This window comes from Moschus berezovskii, chromosome 9 (assembly GCF_049115385.1).
Source record: "Moschus berezovskii isolate FMDL1 chromosome 9, NW_MosBer_1.0, whole genome shotgun sequence".
Lineage (NCBI taxonomy): Eukaryota > Metazoa > Chordata > Mammalia > Artiodactyla > Moschidae > Moschus > Moschus berezovskii.
In genome coordinates this window covers 53,503,568-53,528,666 of record NC_142468.1, presented here as the reverse complement: position 1 = coordinate 53,528,666, position 25,099 = coordinate 53,503,568, and the positions used below count along the sequence as shown (strand labels likewise).

The window sequence follows — 25,099 nt, the reverse complement described above, 5'->3', positions numbered from 1 at the left end:
TTAATACACTATCAGATATCTGAATGCTTAGAGAATCTTTCCTTTGATATATTAACATAATTTTGAAAGTATAATAAACGTTGTGTCCTTTTAGAAATGTAACAGGTTTGAAGTAAAAGAATAAAACATTTAAAAATTGTTAATATACACATACAATAAGTTCCAAAAGTATAAGAGTATACAATGAAAACTATCTCCCTCCACCCTTATCCCTCAGTTCAGTTCAGTTCAGTTCAGTCGCTCAGTCGTGTCCGACTCTCCGCGACCCCATGAATCCTAAACACCCTTAAACTGGGACTTAACACTCTCCTTTTTTAATCCATTTATACCCCAATACTTTGGCCATCTGATGCGAAGAGCTGACTCATTTGAAAAGACCCTGATTCTGGGAAAGATTGAGGGCAGGAGAAGGGGACAACAGAGGATGAGATGGTTGGATGGCATCACCGACTCGATGGACATGGGTTTGGGTGGACTCCGGGAATTGGTGATGGACAGGGAGGCCTGGCGGGCTGCGGTTCATGGGGTCACAAAGAGTCAGACACGACTGAGCAACTGAACTGAACTGAACTGAATTTATATGGAGTGAGATACTCTAATCCTTTGTTTTCTTTTTGCAGTATTTGCAAATTCCTTTTTAAATTTTCCATATTCATTGAGATAAAACTGACATATAACATTGTATATAAGTTTAAGGTATAAAATATGTTGATTTGATGCATTCTGTATTGGGAATGATTGCCACCATAGCATTTGGTAACACTTGCATCACATCACATAATTACCAATTCTTAATTTGTGGTGGGAACATTTAAGGTCTAGACTACCCTTTTAGCAACTTTTAAGTACATAATAGATGTTGTTAACTGTGTTAACTATTGTCACCATGTGGTACATTAGTCCCTAGAAATTACTCAGCTTCTGACTAGAAGTTTGTACTTTGACTGTTATTTCCCCTTTTATCCTGTCTCTGGTAATCACCATTCTAATCTCTGTTCCTAAGAGTTTAGATATTTTAGATACAAGTGATATAGAGTATTTATCTTTCTTGTTTCACTAGAAATGCTCTAATCTTAAGTTCATGAGTTTTGACAAATGCCTGTATAACCATATATACTCATATAATCTACACCCCCTAGACAGACAGAACATTTTCATTGCCCCAGAAAATTCTCTGGTACTGCCTCTCAATGAATACCCTCTCTGCAGTAACCACTATTCTAATGCCTACCCCATGGTTAGTTTTGCCTGTTACAAAATTTCATGTAACTGGAATCACAGTTTACACTCGTCTGCTTTCACTCAGCATAATGATTTTGACATTTATCCTTGTTGTTGCATGTATCTGCAGTTCATTCCTTGTTACTGCTGATCTGTTTATCCATCTCTATTTTGCTGGACCATGTGAGATTTTTCCAGTCTGAGCTATTATGATCAAAACTGCTGTGAACATTGTTGTACAAGTCTTTGGTGCTTATAAATACAACCTGGCCCTTTAAAATATAATTCTCAATTTACCTTAAAACTGTGAACAAAATCACTTAGCTTTAGCACAAAGTAGAGAATTCATTCCGCATTTTTATGGAACACCTACTTTGTGTATTTCTGGAATATACAAATATAAGGCTTGGTTCCTTAAGAAATTTACAAGTCAAATAGGAAAAGCTATGAAGTACAGCTGTGATTTCTAATCATTCTGACTGTCCTGTATGTAGAAGTTTACATAGTCACTGTTTATATAGCACCAGAATGTACTCTGTAGATCATGTCATATAACCTGAATTCTTCCTAATGCAGGGCAAGGTGCCACATAGGTCAAGCAGATTGGTTTTTTCACATAGTCATTTCTGCTTAATTTACTCTCTGCCAAATGCTTTCTCCTGCTTATTTCTGTGGTCTTCATTCATTTGAAAACAAATCACTTGAATGTTTGCAGTTGCATTATTCTGCCTAATTTAGTCTTACGCAGTCAAGAAAACAGGATAATATGGATCAGGAAGTCCACAGATAATGTATTAATTCAGCTCATTCATTGGAAGCAAGTTGTGAGACCTGCCTCATGGTTTAAACCTAATATTTTTGAGACATAGCACTTAATTTAAGAGAAAATAGTAATTAGGGCCATTTTGTCCTACTGAGTTATTGCAATGTGTTTGTGACTAAGGGGTTAAGAAAGGTAGTGAAGATTCTAATGAAGTGTTCAACCTTCTCAGTGCATGTTTGTAAACAATAGGAATGAAAGTTACAGCAGAAATACTCGTTGCTGGTTACAGCTTAATATCTATTATAATTAAAACATTTACATTTTAGAGATTATAATTAAAACATATTTTAGTGCTGTTTTTCTTCACTTAGTCTTATGTCAGAGATACAATCTTTTCTTATTTTGTAAGACCCTAAAAGCTACAAAATGCTAGACATCATTGAATATAAAAATATTTTTACATTTACTATTTACATGTAAAAAAAAGTTGCATAAGAATGTTTTATTGCAGATGTTGTATATTCTTGGATTATATCATTCTGTCTACTTGGTAAAATAGGGCTAGCTTTCTGAGTAAGCTAATTTAAGTGGGTTTCTGGTTTTTATGGCCACCATTTCCTCATCATATTTTATTGTTTTTGAGAAGAGAGGATTTAAAGATCTTTGTAAGACTATACACAGTCAGACCAGTGACACCAAAAAATATACTTTTTGATTCAGAAATGTGTGGAACATAAACCACTATAATTTGTCAACTATAAATGATATCCCCTGAAAAGTCTTCAGAGTATAATCATGCTGGTTTCTTTTTCAGGGTATTATGGAGATGGATTAAATGCCATTGTTGTGTTTGCTGTCTGTTTTATGCCTGAAAGTGGTCAACCTAACTATAGATACCTGATGGACAATCTCTTTAAGTAAGTAGATCATCACAATATTTGGAAAGAATTGAGTAAGATCTCTAGTTTAAGAAAGTGCACTTTATTTAGCTAGATAATAATTTTAAATATCCTGGTTCTCATTCCTTAAGTCTGTTATTTGGCATTGTGAAACTATTCCCACTCAACAGAAGAATTGTCATTTTCAGACTGGAAGGGATATTACAGATTATTTGTTCCAACTTCTTTATTTTACATTTGCAAACACATTAAGTGCTTTATTGTGGGAAATTTCAAACATATACAAAGGTAGAGAGAAGTATATATTAAATCTTTGTCTAACTATCACCCACTTTCACAGTTTATACATTATTCCCATAAATACTTCCCTCATGATATAATTTTGAAGCAAATCCCTGCAAGTATTTATCATCTATAAACGTTTCAATATGTATTTCTAAAAGAAAGAAGTTTTTTTTCCTTTACATAGCAATAATACTAACTAATAGAGTTTTGAATTTTTGCTTTCAGTGAAGAAGAGGGAAGGGAATTGTGTTCTTTGGGTAACCTTGGTTTGGTTCTTCATAGCAGTATTTAAGACTTTATCTTTATAGGTATGTTATTGGCACTTTGGAGCTGTTAGTAGCAGAAAACTACATGATAGTTTATTTAAATGGTGCAACAACTCGAAGAAAAATGCCCAGTCTGGGATGGCTCAGGAAATGCTATCAACAAATTGATAGAAGGTATTGTAAATACAAGTTAAAAGCTAGTCTGAATAAATTTTATAATATCCTTATTAGTTTAAAATTTATTTTCTGTTACCACTTACAGGTGCCATGTATCTACTTCATAAATTACATTTATTAATTTCATAGCAAGTTTCCGTTTTCAGACTTATAAAACTGCTCTTTATTTCTCTTTTGTACCACATCAGACATTTTCCTATAATTCATATTTTGGGAAAGGATGGGGAATTCAGTATATTTCCTATTTTATTACATTCTGGGTGTTGCTTCATTTATAGTGCTTAGTTGAAGAAGGAAATGGCAACCCACTCCAATTTCTTGCCTAGAAAATTCCATGGACAGAGGGGCCTGGTGGACTACAGTCCATGGGGTCGCAAAGACTCGACCGCGACTGAGCACATAGTGCTTACTATATTTTGTTATTTATGATGCTTATTTATCTGTAATCTCTCTTTGGAGTGAGCTCTAGATAGTTCTCTTCTGAGAGCCGTCCATGCTAATAGAAGGAATTTTGATCCTCTCTTTGGTTTGATTTGACCACAGCTAATTCAGAGTAGTTTAATCAACTCAGGTCTATGAGTAGGTTTCTCTTCATACATGAACATGACATTGGCTGGTTCATGTAATTTTTTAATGTTTAGTGACTATGATAAGTGTGAACTATAACAATAAAACAGCAGTTTTTGTTTCATCATTTTAAGTTGTCTAGGATAATGCATTTAACTTTTAATCAGAATTTTAGACTTGGCGGTGGTGGTTTAGTCACTAAGTCATGTCAGACTCTTGCGACCCCATGGGCTATAGCCCACCAGGCTCCTCTGTCCATGAGTTTCTCCAGGCAAGGATACTGGGGTGGGTTGCCATTTCCTTTTCCATTTAAACTCCATAAGAATACATCAGATCTGATTCATGTTGCCTGCTCCCTAGGTGATTTCCCCTCTCGTCTTTCTGCCTGCCCAGTGCCTTTCATGTTGTTGAAGAAATCAGTAACAGTTTCCCCTCCATTCCTGAGAAATGAAAAGAGCTTACTTTTATATTCATCATTGACCTCTACCCCTGACTGACAGTCCTGAAGACAAGTTGTATACTAGGAGACATTTAATAACAGGCTATACTGTAAAAATAAATATGAATGAAGTAGAATTAATTTCAGGGCAGTGGGAAGGATCATTTCAATTTAGGAGTGCTTTTTGTTTGTTTTGTTATCTTTTGTTGTCTTTAGTAATATATCTAAATGACAGCTCTTGAGTGGCGGTCTTTTTTTCAGTTTTTTGTATAGACTTGCACAAACTTATTGATGACTTAGCTTTTCTTCTAGCATTAGAATTTGTAGAATTTTTTCAATTTTCCTTTTTTTTTTTTAACTCCAGGTTACGGAAAAACCTAAAATCTCTAATCATTGTACATCCCTCTTGGTTTATAAGAACACTTCTGGCTGTTACAAGACCATTTATTAGGTAATTTTCTGAGAGCCATTAACTCAAAAAAAAAACCAAAAAAACCCTACAAACTCTTTGTATGAATGTTTTGTCAGTTCTGTTGGTCAGAAATATTAAGGTATTTATCTTTATTTTTTTCTATAGCTCAAAATTCAGCCAAAAAATTAGATACGTCTTTAATTTGGCAGAACTAGCAGAGCTTGTCCCCATGGAATATGTTGGAATACCAGAATGCATAAAACAGTATGTTGTGTTTTATTTATTTCATTGTATTTGGATCTTTATATTTTGATATACAAGAGGTAAATATTTCGGTACCTGTTCTTTCTCCCTTCATATATTATAAATATTTTATAACTGCTCTTTTTTTTATAACAAAGAAAAGGGGGAAGAAGACACTTTTGAACAAATTCCTTTTAATCACCATTTTCTTTGGGCTATCAGTTGAAGTAGGAGAAATTATTTCTGGTTTGGTTCGTTTATATTTTTAAAGACTAGTGATAGTCTAAGAGATGATTCTTGATTGGTCAGTACTAAAGCACATTCTCTATACCTGAACATGCTGCTCTTCAAATTTAAGTAAGCTTATTATGGCATCGAATAATCATATTACTAGGGAAATAGAATATATTTATATCAGCCTAACCTTGATACTTTTCAGTGGCTGTAATTTGTTCTATTTACCAAATTTACTTATGTAACTTCTAGAAGGACTTAGCAGAAGGCTGTTAACATAAATACTTGAGTATCACAGTGCTATAATAAAGAAAAATGTTTCTTTGTTCTAATACTCTGAGGTTTTAGTTTGTTGACTATATCAACGCCCCATTTCTTAGGTCAACTCTGACTTTCTATATAGTGTATTAAATATTTTTGAGTTTGCCTACAAACTTGAATTTGTTAGAGCCCTTTTTTTTTTTTTTTTTAGTTTTTGTTCATCTTCATAACATGTATATTTACTAAAGTAACTCTTCCCTACCAAGGTATGAAGAAGAAAAGTTAAAAAAGAAAAAGAAAAGGTATATGCACACCTTGACTGGGTCGCATCTAGACTAGTCCATTTGCATTGCACAGACTAACTCCTCCTTATTGGTTGGTTAGCTTGTAGACAAAGATAACAGCATTTGTAAATATAAATGTACCCCAGGATCTAAATATGGAGTGCATCCAAAGTTCCTGCTGCTGAGTGTGACTTGGATTCTCTCTACGTAGAAAATAAAGACCAGTTAGAAAATAAAGGCCACTTAATAATGCCAGTTAGAAAATAAAGACCACATTTCCTTCCTCCTTTTGGTATAAATAACACATGGTAAATTCCTAAGAATGCTCTTTGAAAAACCAATTACTTATAACACCTTACCAGTTTGTGCTTTTGAAATATTTATGTACTTTTTTAATACATCAGATTTCCCCCCTGGGGTTGATAATTATATTTACAATGCAGATATTCTTTGGCTAACCAACATTGATTTCCTTGTATGCTTAAACAATGGCCTGCTAACTAGTCAAATTCTCCATGTGATAAAATACCTAAAAGTTCAATCTACCATTTGATAGTTAAACACTCTGCTTTCCATCTTTAATTTTAAAATACTTCTGCTTTGAGCATAACAGACTGTCATCTGTTAATATGTTAGCATAGAAGATGAAAGGCAAGGGTATAAATTAGTACTCTTTCATATAGTAATTTAGAAAAGTACAGGATTTAGATCTGACTTGTTAATGGATTTTTAAAATATTGGCAATTAAATCAGCAAAACAGATTCATACAATAAAAGGCGAGAGATTTATTTATTATTTGGACCACTGTGAGGAATTAAAGCTGAAATATTAACTTCACATTTAACTTCAAACACATTTTGGCCCTGTTGATATGCAGGAATTCAGTTGACCACATGATCGAATCATGGCTTTACATTTCTATATGACACTTTACAGCGAAACATCTTAAGATAGAGATCAGAACAGTGATTTTAAACCTTGCTTATTTCTCACTCCTCTCAAGGCATTGGTGTGCACTTGCCAGAAAACTGGCTGAAATATAGGCTGTAACTGTAGAATATTTTGAAGCCAGCTGCTTCATAGATTTCAGAACGAATTGCCTTTTTGGGTGAAATCTGCTGTGTTGTGTCTTTTTACAAAATTCTTAGTTAAGTAACTTAGGCACCAGAAAAAAAGTGGAATTGTACTTCTTTTTTAAATGTATTGTTTGAAACTTACAAATATTAGTTTTATCTTGATTTTTTTTTTAACTTTTGTTTTATTTAACCTTAAATAGAATCATTGCATACATCTTTCAGGCACTTCTTAGTTTTTGTGCAAAGTTTCTTTAGCCTTGAAAAATAATCATTGTCAGCTTGAAAATGACAACATTCAAGTTTAAAAATAGAAGGGTATGTTTTTAATATCAAATTAACAGAAGCTACCTGTGGGGAACTTACTCAAGGTAAAATCTCTATGAGTACTGGTGATAGGAAGATTCAGAGCTAAGTATGCTTAAATATAGCAGTTTTAGATGTTGGTTTCAAACAACTCAGTGTAAGTGTAGCCAGATAGATGTTGACTGTTAAAATATTTGAACAGAGTTTTAAAATAAAGCAATTATGAAATTAGTTCATACTGATATTTTGGATGTTGAAAAGATTGATGTATATATTGCATGCCTTATAAAGAATATGTACCTTTCACATTTTTGATACTAGTATAACTAATATTTTTAAATGTTGTTAATCTGGCTTTACCACAGGCCAAGGCTTTGATCATAGTAATGGAAACAAGTGTGAAAAGTATCTTCATATATCATACCAAGATGTTTTAAACTCCATCAGTGATTCAAAGTACTACAAATAAAAATATACAAATATAATAGTTATAAACTGTTGTACATTATCTGTGAAGGGTTGTCTGTAAGTTTCTTGTGGTTAATTACATAATTCTCCTAATTTTTAATCTATATCTAGATATTTCTGATTATTAAATTCTGTGACTTCTTACTATCAAGATAAATGAAAAAGCATTCAAATTCTTAGTGTACCAGTAAAATTCTGGAGAATAATTATGGCATCCATAAATATGTACTTTCATCACTGAACTTAAAAATACAAATTGATCAGTTGGTGGCAGCTGTGGCATTTAAATGTATCAGTTAACAAAATAGTTTTTGACAAGTTGTTTTTCCTGCCACTCAGATCACTTAGCTCTCTGCCCCAGCCATGTTACAGTTCAACATCTTAATATGCTTGTTGTAATTTGAACTTCTAATAAAATTTATGTGCATTTGTATATGAAGTATCTTATACTCTTTAGAAAAAAAACAGCAGCAGCAGTCACATTCTTGCCAGTGTCCTCTTGCCTTTAAAAGTTATCTTTTCCTGGTTGGGAGAATGTTTGGTAACCTTTTTACTATGTCTGCTTCTTTGCAAAGCTTTGTTTTTAACAGAATAATACTCTATGGTAAAATTAGTGATTATTTTTAAAAAGAAAATTGATCATTTGCTGATAACTTATTATCTACATTATTTTTCATTAAACAGAGTTGATCAAGAGCTTAATGGAAAACAAGATGAACCGAAAAATGAACAGTAAGTTTGGCATCTAGTCCAAACACAACTGAAGAATATGCTGATGAAGCAGTGCTTTTTTGCATTTATAATGCATTTATTGGTCCTGATTTTTATGTAACCTGTTACAGAATTGACTTGACTTTTTCTTAATGGACTTTTGTATAAGGGACTGTTCACTGCTGTATTGGTTTGCAGATCTCTTGAATTTAGTTCTTTACTAGCTAATTATATTGTAATCATTTTATATTTTATATTGCTAAATAGCAGAGAACCACACTTTATATAAAGCAGTTTTTGCATTTGTTTGTTAAATGATGCATTTCTTCAGTAAAATATTTATATGCCTAAATGGAAAAAGGAAAGAGATAATATATATTTTTATGTTTTTGAGCAATATTTTTTAATGTATACCTTTCTTGTGGACAAATATGCAGGTAAATAAGACCATGATTTTTTAAAGTGCATGTTAGAAGTTTTGTTTTTGTAAATGGTTAAATATACTTCCTGGGTCACTTAGAAAATATGCTCATAAGGTGAGGGACAGTTAAACTGGTTCTCATGAATATTCAAAGGTCATGTACATAATCTAAGTAGATTAGTACCATTCTGAACATTTTTCTCACTTAACGTTTATTGTTTCTTAATTCAGACACAAATTCAAGTATATTGCACACTTTTTTTTAAAAGACAAATCAGAAAGCCATTTCTAGAATTAGAGAATTTAAAGAGGTTAAGAATTGGGGTTTGTGTATATATATGTATATTTTGGACATTTTATCTTCTGCCAAAAGTCAAAACTTCATAAAAATGTTAGGTTTGTTCACTAATGTGAAATAAGCTGTGTGTCCAGGATATCACTCTTATGAATTTGTGTGAGTGCAGTGTAATATTTGGAGAATGTGATGAGTTACTCACTGTCACTTCTTCTCTTTAGAAAACAGGGCTGCTTTTTTAACTGCTTTCAATGTGGGCACTTTACCAAAATACTTTCCTATCAGGTGTTTGACCTAGTTAGATGTGGTTTGTTTTCACATTTTCTGTTAAATTGTGTTGACAGTACTGTAAACTAAGTTATTTTGTAAGTCTTAGAGCATCATCATACTGTGGTGTTGTGGATGACCCTTTTGGTGTAAGCATATAAACTCCTTGTTTAATTTGGTAAGTACCTTGACTCTACATTGAAATTGTACTTATGCCCCCAGGTAGAACTTAATTACCCACAAAATCATCCAAAAGCAACAGATTGGTCTAATATACTTGTGGGACTCATATATTTGATGAACTCAGTACTTTCCTAATTTAAGGGTCATACCATGCTCCAGCCCTTCACATAAGGTAATTTATATGAAAAGAGTAGTGAAATTGAGATGAATGAGAGCTAAACCTTCAAGATTTATTCTGTCCTAGATTGCTAGGATAGAATATCATTACTGTTATCAGTATAAACTTTTCTATTACAGAAGAGAATTTCCTTTACTCTTTGTCCTCCCCACTCATAAACTTCACACACTATCCCCAAGTCCTATTTTAGGAGAGGCTGGAGGATTCCCAGGATGAGACTCTTTCCTCAGCAGCCTTCTGACTTGACTTGGATCCAGCAGTTGTAGGCAGATCCTGAACTATTGTCATTACAGTGACTAAAACCAAAACCATATTGCTTGCTCAGATCTTAGAAATACTTTGTGTTGCAAATGCAAACTAACAATTTAGGCATTCCTTCTGAATTTATTATATGAGAATCATGAATAAAGTATCATACTAAATTTATTTGTGATTAGAGTATATATTTGTAGAGTGCTTTAAGTGATTTTTTTTTCATCTGAAAAGTAGTCTCAAACTGGGCTGAGCTTTTTAATTTGTGACTTTCCTCCCCACCTAGTACCCAGTTCTTCAGTTTCAACATGTTACTGTTCATTGACTTTTGCTTTCACAAGCATTGTTCCTGACTATAGATACAACTTGTTGCAAAAGTGGTGCATATTCCTACTTTTTTTTTTTTTTTTGAAGTAGAGGTAGCCTATATTCTATTAGAACGTTAAACTTCAGAGGGAATGTGATATAAGCAAAGGGGTGTGCTATCAATCACTAGATTTAAAAGAATACCTGTTCTAACCTATCCTTAATTGAATCTGGTCCAGGGATATGCCCTGTAATGTTTCATAACTATGAGACTGAAGATCATAACAAGTAGGCTGGAGGAAAAGTATTTATTAAATTTGTTATTTATAAATAGTAATGTGACTATGTGACATTAGTAGCTATGTGACATTTTCCCTGTATCATTCAATTTTAATTTTCCATTACTGATTAAGGTAAATAGATATAATTGTGTTGTTTTATCTTTCTGCTGGGATCCTGGATTTAACGTGTTTAATTTGATGCTTCTGTCACTATTATTTGTTGTGTTTGAGTTCAGAGTGTCTCTTTTTTTAGTCAAAAGTTTCTCATAAAGTAATTTGTGTTTCTTCTTGGACATATTCCTTATTAACACCAAGGGTAGTCAATATATTGATCCCACAATTTAAGCTTAATAGTCTTTAACTGGGTGTGTGGGGGGGTATGTAAAGAGATAGGATTCTAAGTAGGGCCTAGGGATAAAGTTAGTTGTTAACTAAGATGCCACTGAATGTGTCCTTGTTAAGGGAAATACTATATATGGCAGCTGTTGGTACCATTTTTTGTATCAAGCAGGAATTTACAGAATATTGCAGGCTACATACAGAATACATGAATAAGGAGACTGAAGTGAAGGGTGCAAAGGCTGGTGATACCTCCAATGAGAATGCATATTTCCTTCTGCTTTCTTTGTCTCTTCATACAGAAGCAAGTTTAAATAGGGAATGTTGGCAATTACAATGCTCAGATTAAAATGTAGGGTTATGGGATAGGTTACTTTTGACATTTCATGACTGGTAAACATTTAATGTATTGTTCCAAAATGGACATCGTTATTTAGTAACTATACTGAATATTGAAATTTGCTGATTGACAGGTTTATATAGGTAGCTAGACTGTCTTTCAGCTGCAATTCCAGAACTTTAAAAGGTAAGGAATCCGCTTTTTTGACAGAGCCTTCTTGTAAATGACTCTGTTACTCTGGCTGTTGTCATGTGAGTGCTCAGGGAATTTGAAAGTGTTTGAATTAATACAGAAGTGGCTTTTTAGATTTCTTCAGTTGACAGATAAATTAGCATTAGGATTATCAACTAGAACAGTCCAGTTTCCTAATGAAATTGGAAAGGTGTATATAAGGTGGCAGTAGTTTTATCCTTTGCCCCATGTTATATGTGGAGAATTGCTGACATTGCTCAACCAGGAGGAGGAGATAGACTGAAAATAGATAGATATGACTAGCCCATTCTGTTTTTTCATGCCTTATGTTTTTTCTTATCCTGTATAGACATTTGAGAAATGGATCACAGATCTCAGAAGGATGGGATATCTAGAAGAACTAATGCACTTAAAAGTTAGACCAAGTACTCTGTTGGGAATAGGGATTGTGGAATTTGAGTTGCTGGCAGAAAGTTAAGGACTTAGACTTGCATGCTTTCATGAGAAGGTCAGCTGGGTAAGAGAAGTGGGAAATTATTAGTGTTGTTAAGTAAAGAAGAATTACATGGGGAGCCTTTCTTCCTACCCTAAGATTCTGAATAAATTAGACTCAGATGAGTGATGAGTCCTAGTAATGTAACTTTCCTTTGAAGTTGTAAGTGGTAATATAAACTAATGTGTTGACCGGCAAGGAGTGACACTAAAAATTGAAGAGAACTGTTACTTTGCTGCAGCTATATATGGTAGATCTACCTAATTTCTTATGTTTTGAGAACTACTTTAAAAATGCTATGGAAAATCTACATAAAGCATTTAATACATCATACAACAGAAGAAAAGCAAAGGTTTAGTGCTTTCATGTTACTAAAGAATTATTATCTCTTTCAGATAGCTAGTTCCATTTTATAAGACATTCTGCAAGAGGTTAAAACATTTGCATTTTGAAATTTTGATACATTTTCACATTCAGTTTAGCTAAGGAGGAACTTGGAAAGTAATGTTAATTAGCTACTCCACTGCACTTTTTGTATTTGAATTTTCTAAAGTTATGCCCCTTAAACAGTTTTATTTACATAAACTAGCTAGTAAATATTTGTGATGTTCAGGGCACTGACTTGCACAGACCTTGGGACACATGGAACACAATTCAGAATTCGTTAGACACTAACGCACTTTGATATGTGTATTTCAAGAATTCAAACATTTTTCTTACTAAGTTCACATGCTATCATTTAGACACAACGTACTGTGACCATTTTACCACTATTCACATAATGTTGTGTAGCCTAGTGCTCTCCTTTTACAGTGAGAGAGATTGACTTCTAAAAACTGTGTGTGCAAGATGTTGATGTGGTTGGTCCCTGTAAAGAAATACTAGGGTTGGTCTTGATTTATTGATGCTAAGATGTAATATTTTCTTTGACTTGTTAGGAATACAATAACTTGTGTCCTGATTTGTTGCACATCATATTTTTGCAACGTTAATGAATTTAAATAAATTAATTGTAAAGTTTGTTTGTGACTCATCACATTTTTCTGTCTCCCATTTCACTACAGATTTTTACAAAGTTTATCTTGCAAGCTTTTCAAATAGTTTTAGACCTTTATTCTTGTTACTGTAGTTTGGGTGCTGTTTCCTATTCAGAGGGGTGAAGAATTCGTCCTGCTTTAATTTTAAACATTATCTTAACTATAATCACACTTTGTATTTCATAGTTTGGAATTAGTTCAGTCATGGGGAATCCACCAATGAAATCAGTTCACTAAGTGTCTGAAAACATAGCATAAATAATAACCTGTTTACTCTGTGGACCTGCTCAGAGGTTCCAGATGGTAGTAAATGTTTTGCATTTACTCCTCTAATTACTGTTCAGCTGCCTAACGGCAAACAGCTGTGCACATTCCAGCTTCCTTTGTTCCACAGTTAGGATACCACTTGAGATTACACAATGCTAATATATATTTAAGTATTTGTCTTGTATTAGGCACAAGTTTTAAATACAGATTCTCCCAAATCGAAATACTATATGGTTCACAAACCAAGCGCTTGCTGGGTTAAGTTAATTGCCGCACTGTTTTGAATTAAATTCTTGCTATAAACTTAAGAGTTTGTCTTCAGTTTACAGGGTCTGCAACATTATTACGCTAAACACACTGCAGGCATAAAATGTGATTGCCTTAGATTTCTAGTAGTGTGTCTAATAGTGAAGAACAGCCTGTAAAGTTATAATTCTCTTATTCATTATGTAGCGAACCTGGCGAGTTACTCGGGATCTGAGTGGGTCGCACGGTGCAAGCTTGAAAACTGCGCTCCGCGCCCGTCTCTCCGCACGCCAGCCTTCTCGGGCGAGAGTGGACGGCGGGGGCGGGAAGGGGCGGGGCTTCTCGGCCCAGCCCTGAGTTGTCACTTCCAGGTTCTGCGAGCGCTTCCGGGTCGTCGGCCCACCTCTGCGATCTCTGCTGCGGCGGGAGAGGTGGTCGGGGAAGTAGGTACCTTTGGCTGAGCTCCTGGCTGCGCCACCTCTGTCCTCCCCGAGGCGGGAAGCGCCTATTCCCCAGGTACTGGGTGAACCGGCCCGCACTGCCTGCCACTCTCCAGAGCAGGCGTTCCGTCGATTGGGTCTTATGGGAGGGCCTTTTCGGCCTGGCCCGTTACCAATTTCGATGCCTGGATGGTCCCGCGGCGCTCCCGGGATGGGAAGGAAAGGGAGGCGGCCAGGAGGCTTGTTGTCCACCGAGCGCCAAGTAAACAGTCCAGGGAACATGGGGGTTTGGGAGAAAGGTCCTCAGCCTAGCACCGTATATTTAGCCAGGTGAATGTCTTAAAGTTTACAGGGTGATTTCCGCCCCCCCCCCAATATCGAGGGGTCGCTTTCATTAAATGTCTCATTCTTGTTTCTTCGGTCACTTGAAGCCTACTTTCAAACCCCTTGTGAATTCGTACTAGAATGAATTTAAACTGGATGGTTTGCTCAAGAAAGACTAGGACTGTTGGGTAACTTCCGAACGTGGAGCCTTCTACTTTTCTAAACTGCAAAATGGAGTAACACTAAAATTATGTGGCTCAAACTACATCTAAAAGAACTGAACATCTCACAAGCAATTTTTGGGAATCTAAGACTATTATTTTAACAAATATTTAAATAACTTTTTAAAACTATTTTTTGAGGTATAATAGGCATATAACTACATGAGTTTCAGATGTGCAACACGATTCGATGTTTGTACATATTGCAAAATTGTACATATTGCAAAAGGATCACCCCAGTAAGTCTAGTTAACATCCATCACCATGGTTGCAAAAAAAGTTTTTTTATGAAGGATTAAGATCTGTCTTAGTAACTTTCAAATACGCAATACAATATTAACTCTAGTCATCACCTTATATCCCTGCGATGTATTTTATAATTTATAATTAAATTTTATTAATTTATAATTTTATGATTTATATTTTATAATTGGAAGTTTGTAGTTTCATCCATCCTTTTCCCTTACCCTTAATCTTCTATGAGCTTAATTTTCTTTTGTTTCTTGGTTTCCACATGTAAGTGAGACCATGTGGTATTTGTCTTGCTCTAATTTGACTTGGTGTAACGCCCTCAAAGCCCATTCACATTGTCTCAGGTGGCAAGATTTCACTTTTCTAAGTGTCTGAATAATCATCCAATTATATATACCATACCAAACCTTTTTTTATTGATTTATCCATGAATGGACGTTTTGCTTGTTTCTGTGTCTTAACTGTTGTAAATAATACTGCAGTGGAAGAGTGTATATATCTTTTTGTGTTTGTTTTTTTTAATTGGAATATAGTTAATGTGTTAGTTTCAGGTGTACAGTAAATAGGTTATACATATATCTACTTTTTTTTTTTAAGATTTCTTTTCTCATGTAGGTCATTACTGAATACTGAATAGAGTTCCCTTTTACAGCAGGTCGTTATTATCAGTTTTTTTTACTTTTTTGTTTTTTAATTTAAAAAGTTATATTTTCTGTACAACAAATACTAAAACACCTGTAGTGCTTCTTCATTTTTATTAACATGCAAAACCATCACGATGCAAAGAAATACAAAATGTAAGATGAAGCTGTTGACTGTTGTCTGAAGATGACAGACAGCAATGGCTAAATTAGTTACACTTCTCTAATGTAATGTAAATTAGTTACATTTATCTCCAGAGGTTTATTTAGCTCATCAGAAATATCTTTTCTCTTAACATAAAAAGAGACAGTGAAATGTGCACTATTACCAGTTTTACATACAATAGCGTGTATCTGTCAGTCCTCATCTCCCAGTGTATCACTCTGCCTCATCCCCCTGGCAACCGTAGTTTGTTTCCTACATCTGTGACTCTTCTGTTTTGAAAATAAGTTCATTTGTACCATTTTTGTAGATTCCACATAGAAGTGATACCTAATGTGTTACTTGTCTTTGTCTCATTTACTTCACATAGTATGACAGTCTCTAGGTCCATCCATGTCGCTGCAGATGGCATGATTTTGCTCTTTTATGGCCATATAATATTCCATTGTATATGCGTACCACATCTATATTTAGGGTTGCTTCCATATCTTGGCTTTGGTCCCTTGGTCCAGAAAATCCCCTGGAGAAAGTCATGGCTGCCCACTCTGGTATTCTTGCCTGGAGAATTCCATGGACAGAGAAACCTGGCAGGCTACAGTCCATGGGGTCACAAAGAGTCAGACATGACTGAGTGACTAACAGTCTTTGCTATTGTAAATAAAGAATGCTGCGATGAGCATTGTGTGCGAGCCTGCTCAGTTGTGTGACCCCATGGACTGTAGCCAGCCAGACTCCTTTGGCCATGAGATTTTTCAGGCAAGAATATTGGAGTGCATTGCCATTTCCTACTACAGAGGATCTTCCCAACCCAGGGATCAAATGTGCTTCTCTTGCGTCTCCCGCATTTGGCAGGCAGATTCTTTACCATTGCACCACCTGGGAAGCTCCAGTGAATATTGGGGTGCATGTATAGGAGAGGGAGTGCTGGATCATATGATAGTTCTACATTTAGGTGCTTTATTTTTTAAAGAAGCTCCACACTGTTGTCCATGATGGGTACACTAATTTACCTTCCCATCATCAGTGCAGGCGCCTTTCCTTTTCTCCACACCTTCTCTAGCGTTTATTGTTTCCAGATTCTTTTGCTGATAGCCTTTCTGACTGGTGTGAAGTGACACCTCATTTCAGCTTTGATCTGCATTTTTCCAATTTTAAGCATCTTTTCGTGTGCTTTTTGGCCATCTGTCTGTCCAGTTTGGTGCTGACAGTTTAGTTGCTAAATCATGTCAGACTCTTGTAACCCCATGGATTGCAGCCTGCCAGGCTCCTTTGTCTATGGGATTTCCCAGGCAAGAATACTAGAGTGGGTTGCCATTTTCTTTTCTGAGGGATCTTCCCAACCCAGGGATTGAACCCACCTCTCTTAATGTATTGCAGGCAGTCTCCTGCATTGCACATGGACTCTACCAACTGAGTCACCAGGGAATTTATACTTGGAGAAACATCCATTTAGATCTGCCCATTTTTTGATTGGGTTGGTTGGGTTTTTTGATGTTGAGCTGCATGAGCTATTTGTGTATTTTGGAGATTAATCTCTCGTTGGTTGTTTTGTTTGCAAATATTTTCTTCCATTCTGTGGGTTGTCTTTTAGTTTTGTTTATGGTTTTCTTGTATAAAAGCTTTTGAGTTTAATTAGGTCTCATTTGTTTGTTTTTGTTTTCATTGCTGTAGGGTGTGAATCCCAAAAGATATTGCTGTGATTTATGTCAGAGTGTTCTGCCTATGTTTTCCTCAGAGTTTTATAGTATGCAGTCTTACATTTAGGTCTTTATGCTGAGTGTTTTTTTTGTGTGTGTATGGTGGTTGAGAATATTCTGATTCCATTCTTTTACATGCAGCTGTCCAGTTTTCCCGGCTCTACTTCCCCCGCTCCCCGCCCCCTTTTTTTTAGATTACTGTCATTATTTATTTTTGGTTGCATTGTCTTGATTGGGCTGGGCCTTCGTTGCTGCACAGACTCTATCTAGCTGCAGAGAGTGGGGGCTACACTCTAGCCGTGGTGCACGGCCTCCTCGTTGCAGTGGCTTCTCTGCTTGGGGAGCACAGGCTGTAGGTGCACAGGCTTCAGTAGTTGCAGCACTTGGGCTCAGTACTTGTGTCCGAGCTTAGTTGCTCCCAAGCACGTGGAATCTTCCCTGACCAGGGATCAAATGCATGTCTCCTGCATTGGCAGGTGGATTCCTATCCATTGCACTGCCAAGGAAGTCCCCCTCTCACCCCCCCCCCCAGTTTTTTTTAAAGATATTTGAGTATTTGAAATCTTTTTTCTTTTTGGCTGCACTGGGTCTGTCGTGGCACGCAGGCTATAGAGCATGCAGGCTCAGTCGTTTCGGTGCAGGGACTCTCTAGCTGTGGATGCATGGGCTTAGTTACTCCACAGCATGTGGGATCTTAGTTCCCCCAGTAGGAATCAAACCTCAGTCCCCTACATTGGAAGGCAGATTCTTAACCACTGGACCACTAGGGAGGTACCCCCAGCACCACTTGCTGAAGAGACCATCTTTCCTCCACTGTCTGTTTTTGCCTCCTTTGTCATAGACTACTTTACTATGGGTGCATGGTTTTATCTCTGGACTTTTATCCTGTTCCATTGATCTATATTTCTGTTTTTGTGCCAGTACAGTCCAAATTCAAGGAGCCTGATTGCCCCAGCTTGGTCTTTCTTTCTCAAGATTGCTTTGGTTATTCAGGGTCTTTTGTGTTTATATACAAATTGTAAACTTTTTTGTTGTGATTCTCTGAAAGATGCCATTGGCGATTTGGTAGGGAGTGCATTGAATCTGTTGATTGCCCTGGGTAGTATAATAATTTTGATAATATTGAATCTTCCATCCCAAGAACACGGTATATCTCTCCATCTGTATCATATTTGCTTACTTTCATCAGCGTCTTATAAAGTTTGCAGACTACAGATCTTTGCCTTCTTATGTAGCTTTACTCCTGGGAATTTTATTCCTTTTGATGTGATGGTAAATGGGATTTTTATTAGTAGTAGTATTTATTTTTTGGCTCGCTGGATCTTCATTGCTGCTAGTTGTGGAGAGCAGGGACTTTGTTGCTTTGTTGTGGTGCGGGGGCTTATTGCGATGGCTTTTCTTGTTGCACGACACAGGCTCTAGGGCACACATGCTTGCGTAGCAGTGGCACATAGGCTTAGTTGCCCTGTGGCATGTGGGATCTTAGTTCCCATACCAGGGATTGAACCCATATCCCCTGCATTGGCAGGAGGATTCTTAACCACTGGACCACCAGTGAAGTCCTGGGATTTTTTCCCCCCTAATTTCTCTTTATTTTCTTTTATTAGTGTATAGGAATGTAAGAGATGTCTTTGTGTATCGTCTAACTTTACCAAATTCACTGATGAGCCCTAGTACTTTTCTGATGATATATTAGGATTTTCTGTGTGTAGTATCATGTCATCTGCAGCGGTGGTTACACTTCTTTTCCAGTTTGAATTCCTCTTCTTTCTTCTCTGATTGCCATGGCTAGAGCTTCCAAAACTATTGAATGAAAGTAGCAGGAGTGGACATTCTTGTTTTGTTCCTGATCTTAGAGGAAATACTTTGAGTGTTTCACTGTTGAGAATGATGTTAGCTGTGGTTTTGTCATGTATTGCCTTGATTATGTTGAGGTGGGTTTCCACTCTGCCCACTTCCTGGAGAGTTTTTATCATAAATATGCATTGAGTTTTGTCAAAAGAGTTTTCTGCATCCAGTGAAATGATCATATGGTTTTATTCTTCATATCAGATTGATTTGCAAATAACTGAAAAAACCCTTGCATCCCTGGGAAAATTCCCATTTGATTGTGGTGTATGATCCTTTTAACATGTTGTTGGATTCCGTTTGCTAGTGTTGTGTTGAGGACTCCTGTGTCTGTGTTCATCAGTGACATTGGCCTGTAATTGCATTTTGTTGTGGTATCTTTGGTTTGGTATCAGAGTGGGGGTGGCCTTGTAAAATGAGCTTGGGAGTGTTCCTTTACAATTTTTTTATTTTTTTTAAGATTCATGTATTTATTTGTCTTTGGCTGCTCTGGGTCTTCGTTGCTATGTGCAGGCTTTCTCTGGTTGTGGCGAACGGGCTACTCTCTAGTTGCGGTACATGGCTTTCTCATTGCGTGGCTTCTCTTGTCACGGAGCATGTAGGCTCAGTAGTTGTGGCACACTGGCTTAGTTGCCCTGTGGTGTGTAGGATCTTCCCGGACCAGGGATTGAACCTGGCCCTGCACTGGCAGGTGGATTCTGAACCACTGAACCACCAGGGAAGCCCACTCTGCAGTTTTATGGAAGAGTTTTAAAAGGGTGGTAGAAGGATTGGAGACGGAAATGGCAACCCACTCCAGCATTCTTGCCTGGAAAATTCCATGGACAGAGGAGCCTGGTAAGTTACAGTCCATAGGATCGCAAAGAGTCTGACATGACTGAGCGACTGACTTTCTTCTTTCTCTCAGTAGTATAAGTGTTAACTCTTCTCTGAATGTTTGATAGAGACAAATTCACCAGATGTGAAGCCATCTGGTTCTGCACTTTTGTTTCTTGGAAGTCTTTTTTTAATCAGTTTCAATTTCAGTACTTGTGATTGGTCTGCTCCTATTTTGTTTCTTTCCGGTTCAGTCTTGGAAGGTTGTACCTTTCTAAGAATTTATCTGTTTCTCCTAGGTAAAGAATTTGTCTGTTTCTCCTAGGTTGTCTTATTTTATTTGTGTGTAGTTGCTTATAGTAGTCTCTTATGATCCTTTGTATTTCCGTGATGTTGGTTGTAACTTTTGCTTTCTTGTTTCTAATTTATTTGAGCCTTCTCCTTTTCTTTCCTGATGAGTCTAGCTAATGATTTGTCAATTTTGTTTTTTATTTTCAAAGAACCAGTTTTTTGTTTCATTGTTCTTCTCTGTTGTTCTGTCTGGATTTCATTTATTTCTAATTTGATCTTTGTGATTTCTTTCCTGCTAGTAACTTTGGGTTTTGTTTGTTCTTTAGCTTTAGGTGTAAGATTAGGTTGTTATTTGAGATTTTTCTTATTTTCTGAGGTAAAATTATATTGGTATAAACTTCTTTCTTAGAACTATTCTTGCTGCTTCCCATGGAAGTTGGATCATGTTTTCTTTGTTATTTGTTTCTTGGTTTTTAAAAATTTGCTCTTTGATTTCTTCAGTGATCCATTGGTTGTTTAGTAACATATTTGCTAGCCTCCACATATTTGTGGGTTTTTTACAGGTTTTTCCCCCCTATAATTATTTCTAATCGCATACCATTATGATCAGAAAAGATGCTTGATATGATTTCATTTTTCTTAAATTTACCAAGGCTCAATTTGTGGCTAAAAATGTGATCTATCCTGGAGAGTGTTCCATGTGCACTTGAGAAGAAAGTGTATTCTCCTTTCGGATGGAATGTCCTGTATAGGTTAAGTCCGTTTGGTTTAATGTATCATTTAAGGCCTGTGTTTCTTTACTGATTTTCTGTCTGGATGATCTGTCCATTGGTGAAAGTGTGGTGTTAAAGTTCCGCACTATTATTGTGTAGCTGTCAGTTTCCCCTTTTATGGCTGTTACCATTTGCCTTATGTATTTAGGTGCTCCTATGTTGGCTGCATATATAATTACAGTTCTCATATCTTGATCCTTTGATCATTATGTAGTGTCCTTCCTTGACTCTTGTAAGTCTGTTTTGTCTGATAGGAGTGTTGCTGCTCCAGCTTTCTTTTGATTTCCATTTGCATGGAGTATCTTGTACCATCCCCTCACTTTCTATGTGTCCCGAGTTTGAAGTAGATCGCTTGTAGACAGCATATATACTGGTCTTATTTTTGTATCCATTCAGCCGTCTGTGTCTTTCGGTTGGAGCATTAATCCATTTACATTTAAGGTATTTCGATGTGTGTGTTCTTCTTGCCATTTTCTTAATTGTTTTGGATTTGTTCTGACAGTCTTATTTTTTTCCTTCCTTTTTGGTTTGATGACTGTCTTTAGTGTTGTGTTTGTTTTATTTTTGTGTGTGTGTGTCTGTTGTGGTTTGCATATATCATTTTGAATTAGTGTTTCCTTTTTTCAGATAAATACCCAAAAGTGGAATTGTTGAGTTATATGATAATTCTGTCTTTAATATTTTGAGGAACCTATATACTGTTTTCCATATTTGTTGTACCAGTTTACATTCCCACCAACATTACGCAGTGATTCCTATTTCTCTGCATCCTCACCAAACACTTGTTATTTCTTGTCTTTCTGATTACAGCCATGCTGATGAGTGTGAGGTGATATGTCATTGTGGGTTTGATTTGCAGTTCCCTGGTAATTAATCATGGGTAGTTTTTGGCCATCTGTATGTCATCTTTGGGGAAATGTCTGTTCTGATCCTCTCCATTTTTTAATCAGGTTACTCTGCTTTTTTGCTGTTGAGGTGTGTGAGCTCCTAATATAGTGGGGATATTAGCTCCTTATCAGATACATGATGTGCAAATATTTTCTCCCAGTCTGTATATTGGGAGTTCCCTGGTGGTCCAGTGGTTAAGATGCCACACTTCACTGCCTGAATTTGATCCCTGGTCTGGAAAACAAGATCCCTCATGGCCTCAGTGTGGCCAAAAAAAAAGAAAATACCTATACGATCCCATTCTGTTTAGTTTTTTGGCATAACTCTTTATGTTACATCACTTTGAAAACTCTTAACTGTATTTTGATAAATTCATTGTTTTCAGAATACCAATTCACATGTCCTCTGATCAGCTCAATTTGATTTAACATTTAACTCATTATGTATTTTTCAGTTCAGTTCAGTCACTCAGTCGTGTCCGATTCTTTGCAGCCCCGTGGACTGCAGCACGTGTCCATCACCAACTCCTGGAGCCTACTCAGACTCATGTCCATTGAGTCAGTGATGCCATCCAACATCTCATCCTCTGTCTTCCCCTTCTCCTCCTACCTTCAAACTTTCCCAGCATCAGGGTCTTTTCCAGTGAGTCTTTTTTTCTCATCAGGTGGCCAAAATGTTGGAGTTTCAGCTTCAGCATCAGTCCTTCCAATGAATATTCAGGACTGATCTCCTTTAGGATGGACTGGTTGGATCTCCTTGCAGTCCAAGGGACTCTCAAGAGTCTTCTCCAACACCACAGTTCAAAAGCATCAGTTCTTCAGTGCTCAGCTTTCTTTATAGCCCAACTCTCACATCCATAAATGACTACTGGAAAAACCGTAGCTTTGGCCAGATAGACCTTTGTTGGCAAAGTAACGTCTCTGCTTTATAATATGCTGTCTAGGTTGGTCATAACTTTTCTTCCAAGGAGTAAGTGTCTTTTAATTTAATGGCTGCAGTTACCATCTGCAGTGATTTTGGAGCCCCCCAAAATAAAATCTGTCACTGTTTCGCCATCTATTTGCCATGACGTGATGGGACCAGATGCCATGATCTTAGTTTTCTGAATGTTGAGCTTTAAGCCAGCGTTTTCACTCTCTTTCACTTTCATCAAGAGGCTCTGCTTCTTTGCTTTCTGCCATAAGGGTGGTGTCATCTGCATATCTGAGGTTATTGATGTTTCTCCCAGCAATCTTGATTCCAGCTTATGATTCATCCAGCCCAGCGTTCCTCATGGTGTACTCTGCATATAAGTTAAATAAGCAGGGTGACAATATACAGCCTTGACGTACTCCTTTCCCAATTTGGAACCAGTCTGCTGCTCCATGTCAGGTTCTAACTGTTACTTCCTGACCTGCATACAGATTTGTCAAGAGGCAGGTCAGGTGGTATGGGATTCCCATCTCTTTCAGAATTTTCCACAGTTTGTTGTGATCCACATAGTTAAAGGCTTTGGCCTAGTCAATAAAGCAGATGCAGATGTTTTTCTGAAACTCTGTTGCTTTTTTGGTGATCCAGCGGATGTTGGCAATTTGATCTCTGGTTCCTCTGCCTTTACTAAATCCAGCTTTAACATCTGGAAGTTCACGGTTCATGTAATGTTGAAACCTGGCTTGAAGAATTTTGAACATTACTTTACTAGCATGACGGAGAAGGCAATGGCAAGCCACTCCAGTACTCTTGCTTAGAAAATCCCATTGACGGAGGAGCCTGGTAGGCTGCAGTCCATGGGGTCGCTAAGGGTCGGAAACAACTGAGCGACTTCACTTTCACTTTACTAGCATGTGAGATGAGTGCAGTTGTGCGGTAGTTTGAGCATTCTTTGGCATTGCCTTTCTTTGGGATTGGAATGAAAACTGACCTTTTCCAGTCCTGTGGCCACCTCTGAGTTTTCCCAATTTGCTGGCATATTGAGTGCAGCACTTTCACAGCATCATCTTTTAGGATTTGAAAGAGCTCAACTGGAATTCCATCACCTCCACTAGCTTTATTCATAGTGATGCTTCCTAAGGCCCACTTCACATTCCAAGACATCTGGCTCTAGGTGAGTGATCACACCATCGTGATTATCTTGGTCATGAAAATCTTTTTTCTACAATTCTTCTATGTGTTCTTGCCACCTCTTCTTAATATCTTCTGCTTCTGTTAGGTCCATACCATTTCTGTCCTTTATTGCTCCCATCTTTGCATGAAATGTTACCTTGGTATCTGTGATTTTTTTGAAGAGATCTCTAGTCTTTCCCATTCTGTTGTTTTCCTCTATTTCTTTGCACTGATCACTGAGGAAGGCTTTCTTATCTCTCCTTGCTATTCTTTGGACTGCATTCAAATGGCTATACCCTTCCTTTTCTTCTTTTTTTTTCACTTCTTTTCTTTTCTCAGCTATTTGTAAGGCCTCCTCTGACAGCCATTTTGCTTTTCTCATTTCTCTTTCTTGGGGATGGTCTTGATCCCTGTCTCCTGTACCATGTCATGAACCTCTGTCCGTAGTTCTTCAGACACTCTATCAGATCTAATCCCTTGAATCTATTTTTCACTTCCACTGTTTAATCGTAAGGGATTTGATATAGGTCATACCTGAATGGTCTAGTGGTTTTCCCTACTTTTCTTCAATTTAAGTCTGAATTTGGCAATAAGGAGTTCATGATCTGAGCCATAGTCTGCTCCCAGTCTTGTTTTTGCTGACTGGGAGAGCTTCTCCATCTTTGGCTACAAAAAATATAATCAGTCTGATTTCAGTATTGACTGTCTGGTGATGTCTATGTGTAGAGTTGTCTCTTGTATTGTTGGAAGAGGGTGTTTGCTATGATCAGTGCATTCTCTTGGCGAAACTCTTATCAGCCTTTGCCCTGCTTCATTCTGTACTCCAAAACCAAATTTGCCTGTTACTCCAGGCAACTGTTACTTGACTTCCAACTTTTGCATTCCAGTCCCCTATAAGGAAAAAAACATCTTTTTGGGGTGTTAGTTTTAGAAGATCTTGTAGATCTTCATATGTA

The 25,099-nt window shown here is 36.7% G+C and overlaps 2 protein-coding genes across 6 annotated transcripts in view; both read left to right on the top strand.

Annotated features, from left to right (window-relative positions):
* The window catches only part of BNIP2 (BCL2 interacting protein 2), a 47,478-nt gene that overhangs the window by 10,834 nt on the left and 11,545 nt on the right, over positions 1-25,099 (top strand). The window contains exons 6-12 of one of the 5 annotated variants that reach the window (XM_088839661.1): positions 2,799-2,901; positions 3,477-3,608; positions 4,982-5,068; positions 5,195-5,293; positions 6,034-6,069; positions 8,584-8,631; positions 14,079-14,154. In XM_088839661.1, the coding sequence (XP_088695787.1) occupies positions 2,799-2,901; positions 3,477-3,608; positions 4,982-5,068; positions 5,195-5,293; positions 6,034-6,069; positions 8,584-8,631; positions 14,079-14,154 (581 nt within the window). Of the gene's footprint in view, positions 1-2,798; positions 2,902-3,476; positions 3,609-4,981; positions 5,069-5,194; positions 5,294-6,033; positions 6,070-8,583; positions 8,636-14,078; positions 14,155-25,099 lie in introns of those variants that run through there. The other 4 variants (XM_088839659.1, XM_055435502.2, XM_088839660.1 and 1 more) reach the window with 4 other exon arrangements.
* Positions 14,205-25,099, top strand: part of GTF2A2 (general transcription factor IIA subunit 2) — a 30,030-nt gene continuing 19,135 nt past the window's right edge. The window contains exon 1 of the mRNA XM_055435504.2: positions 14,205-14,223. The gene's annotated coding sequence lies outside the window, so the exon portion shown is untranslated. The remainder of the gene's footprint in view (positions 14,224-25,099) is intronic.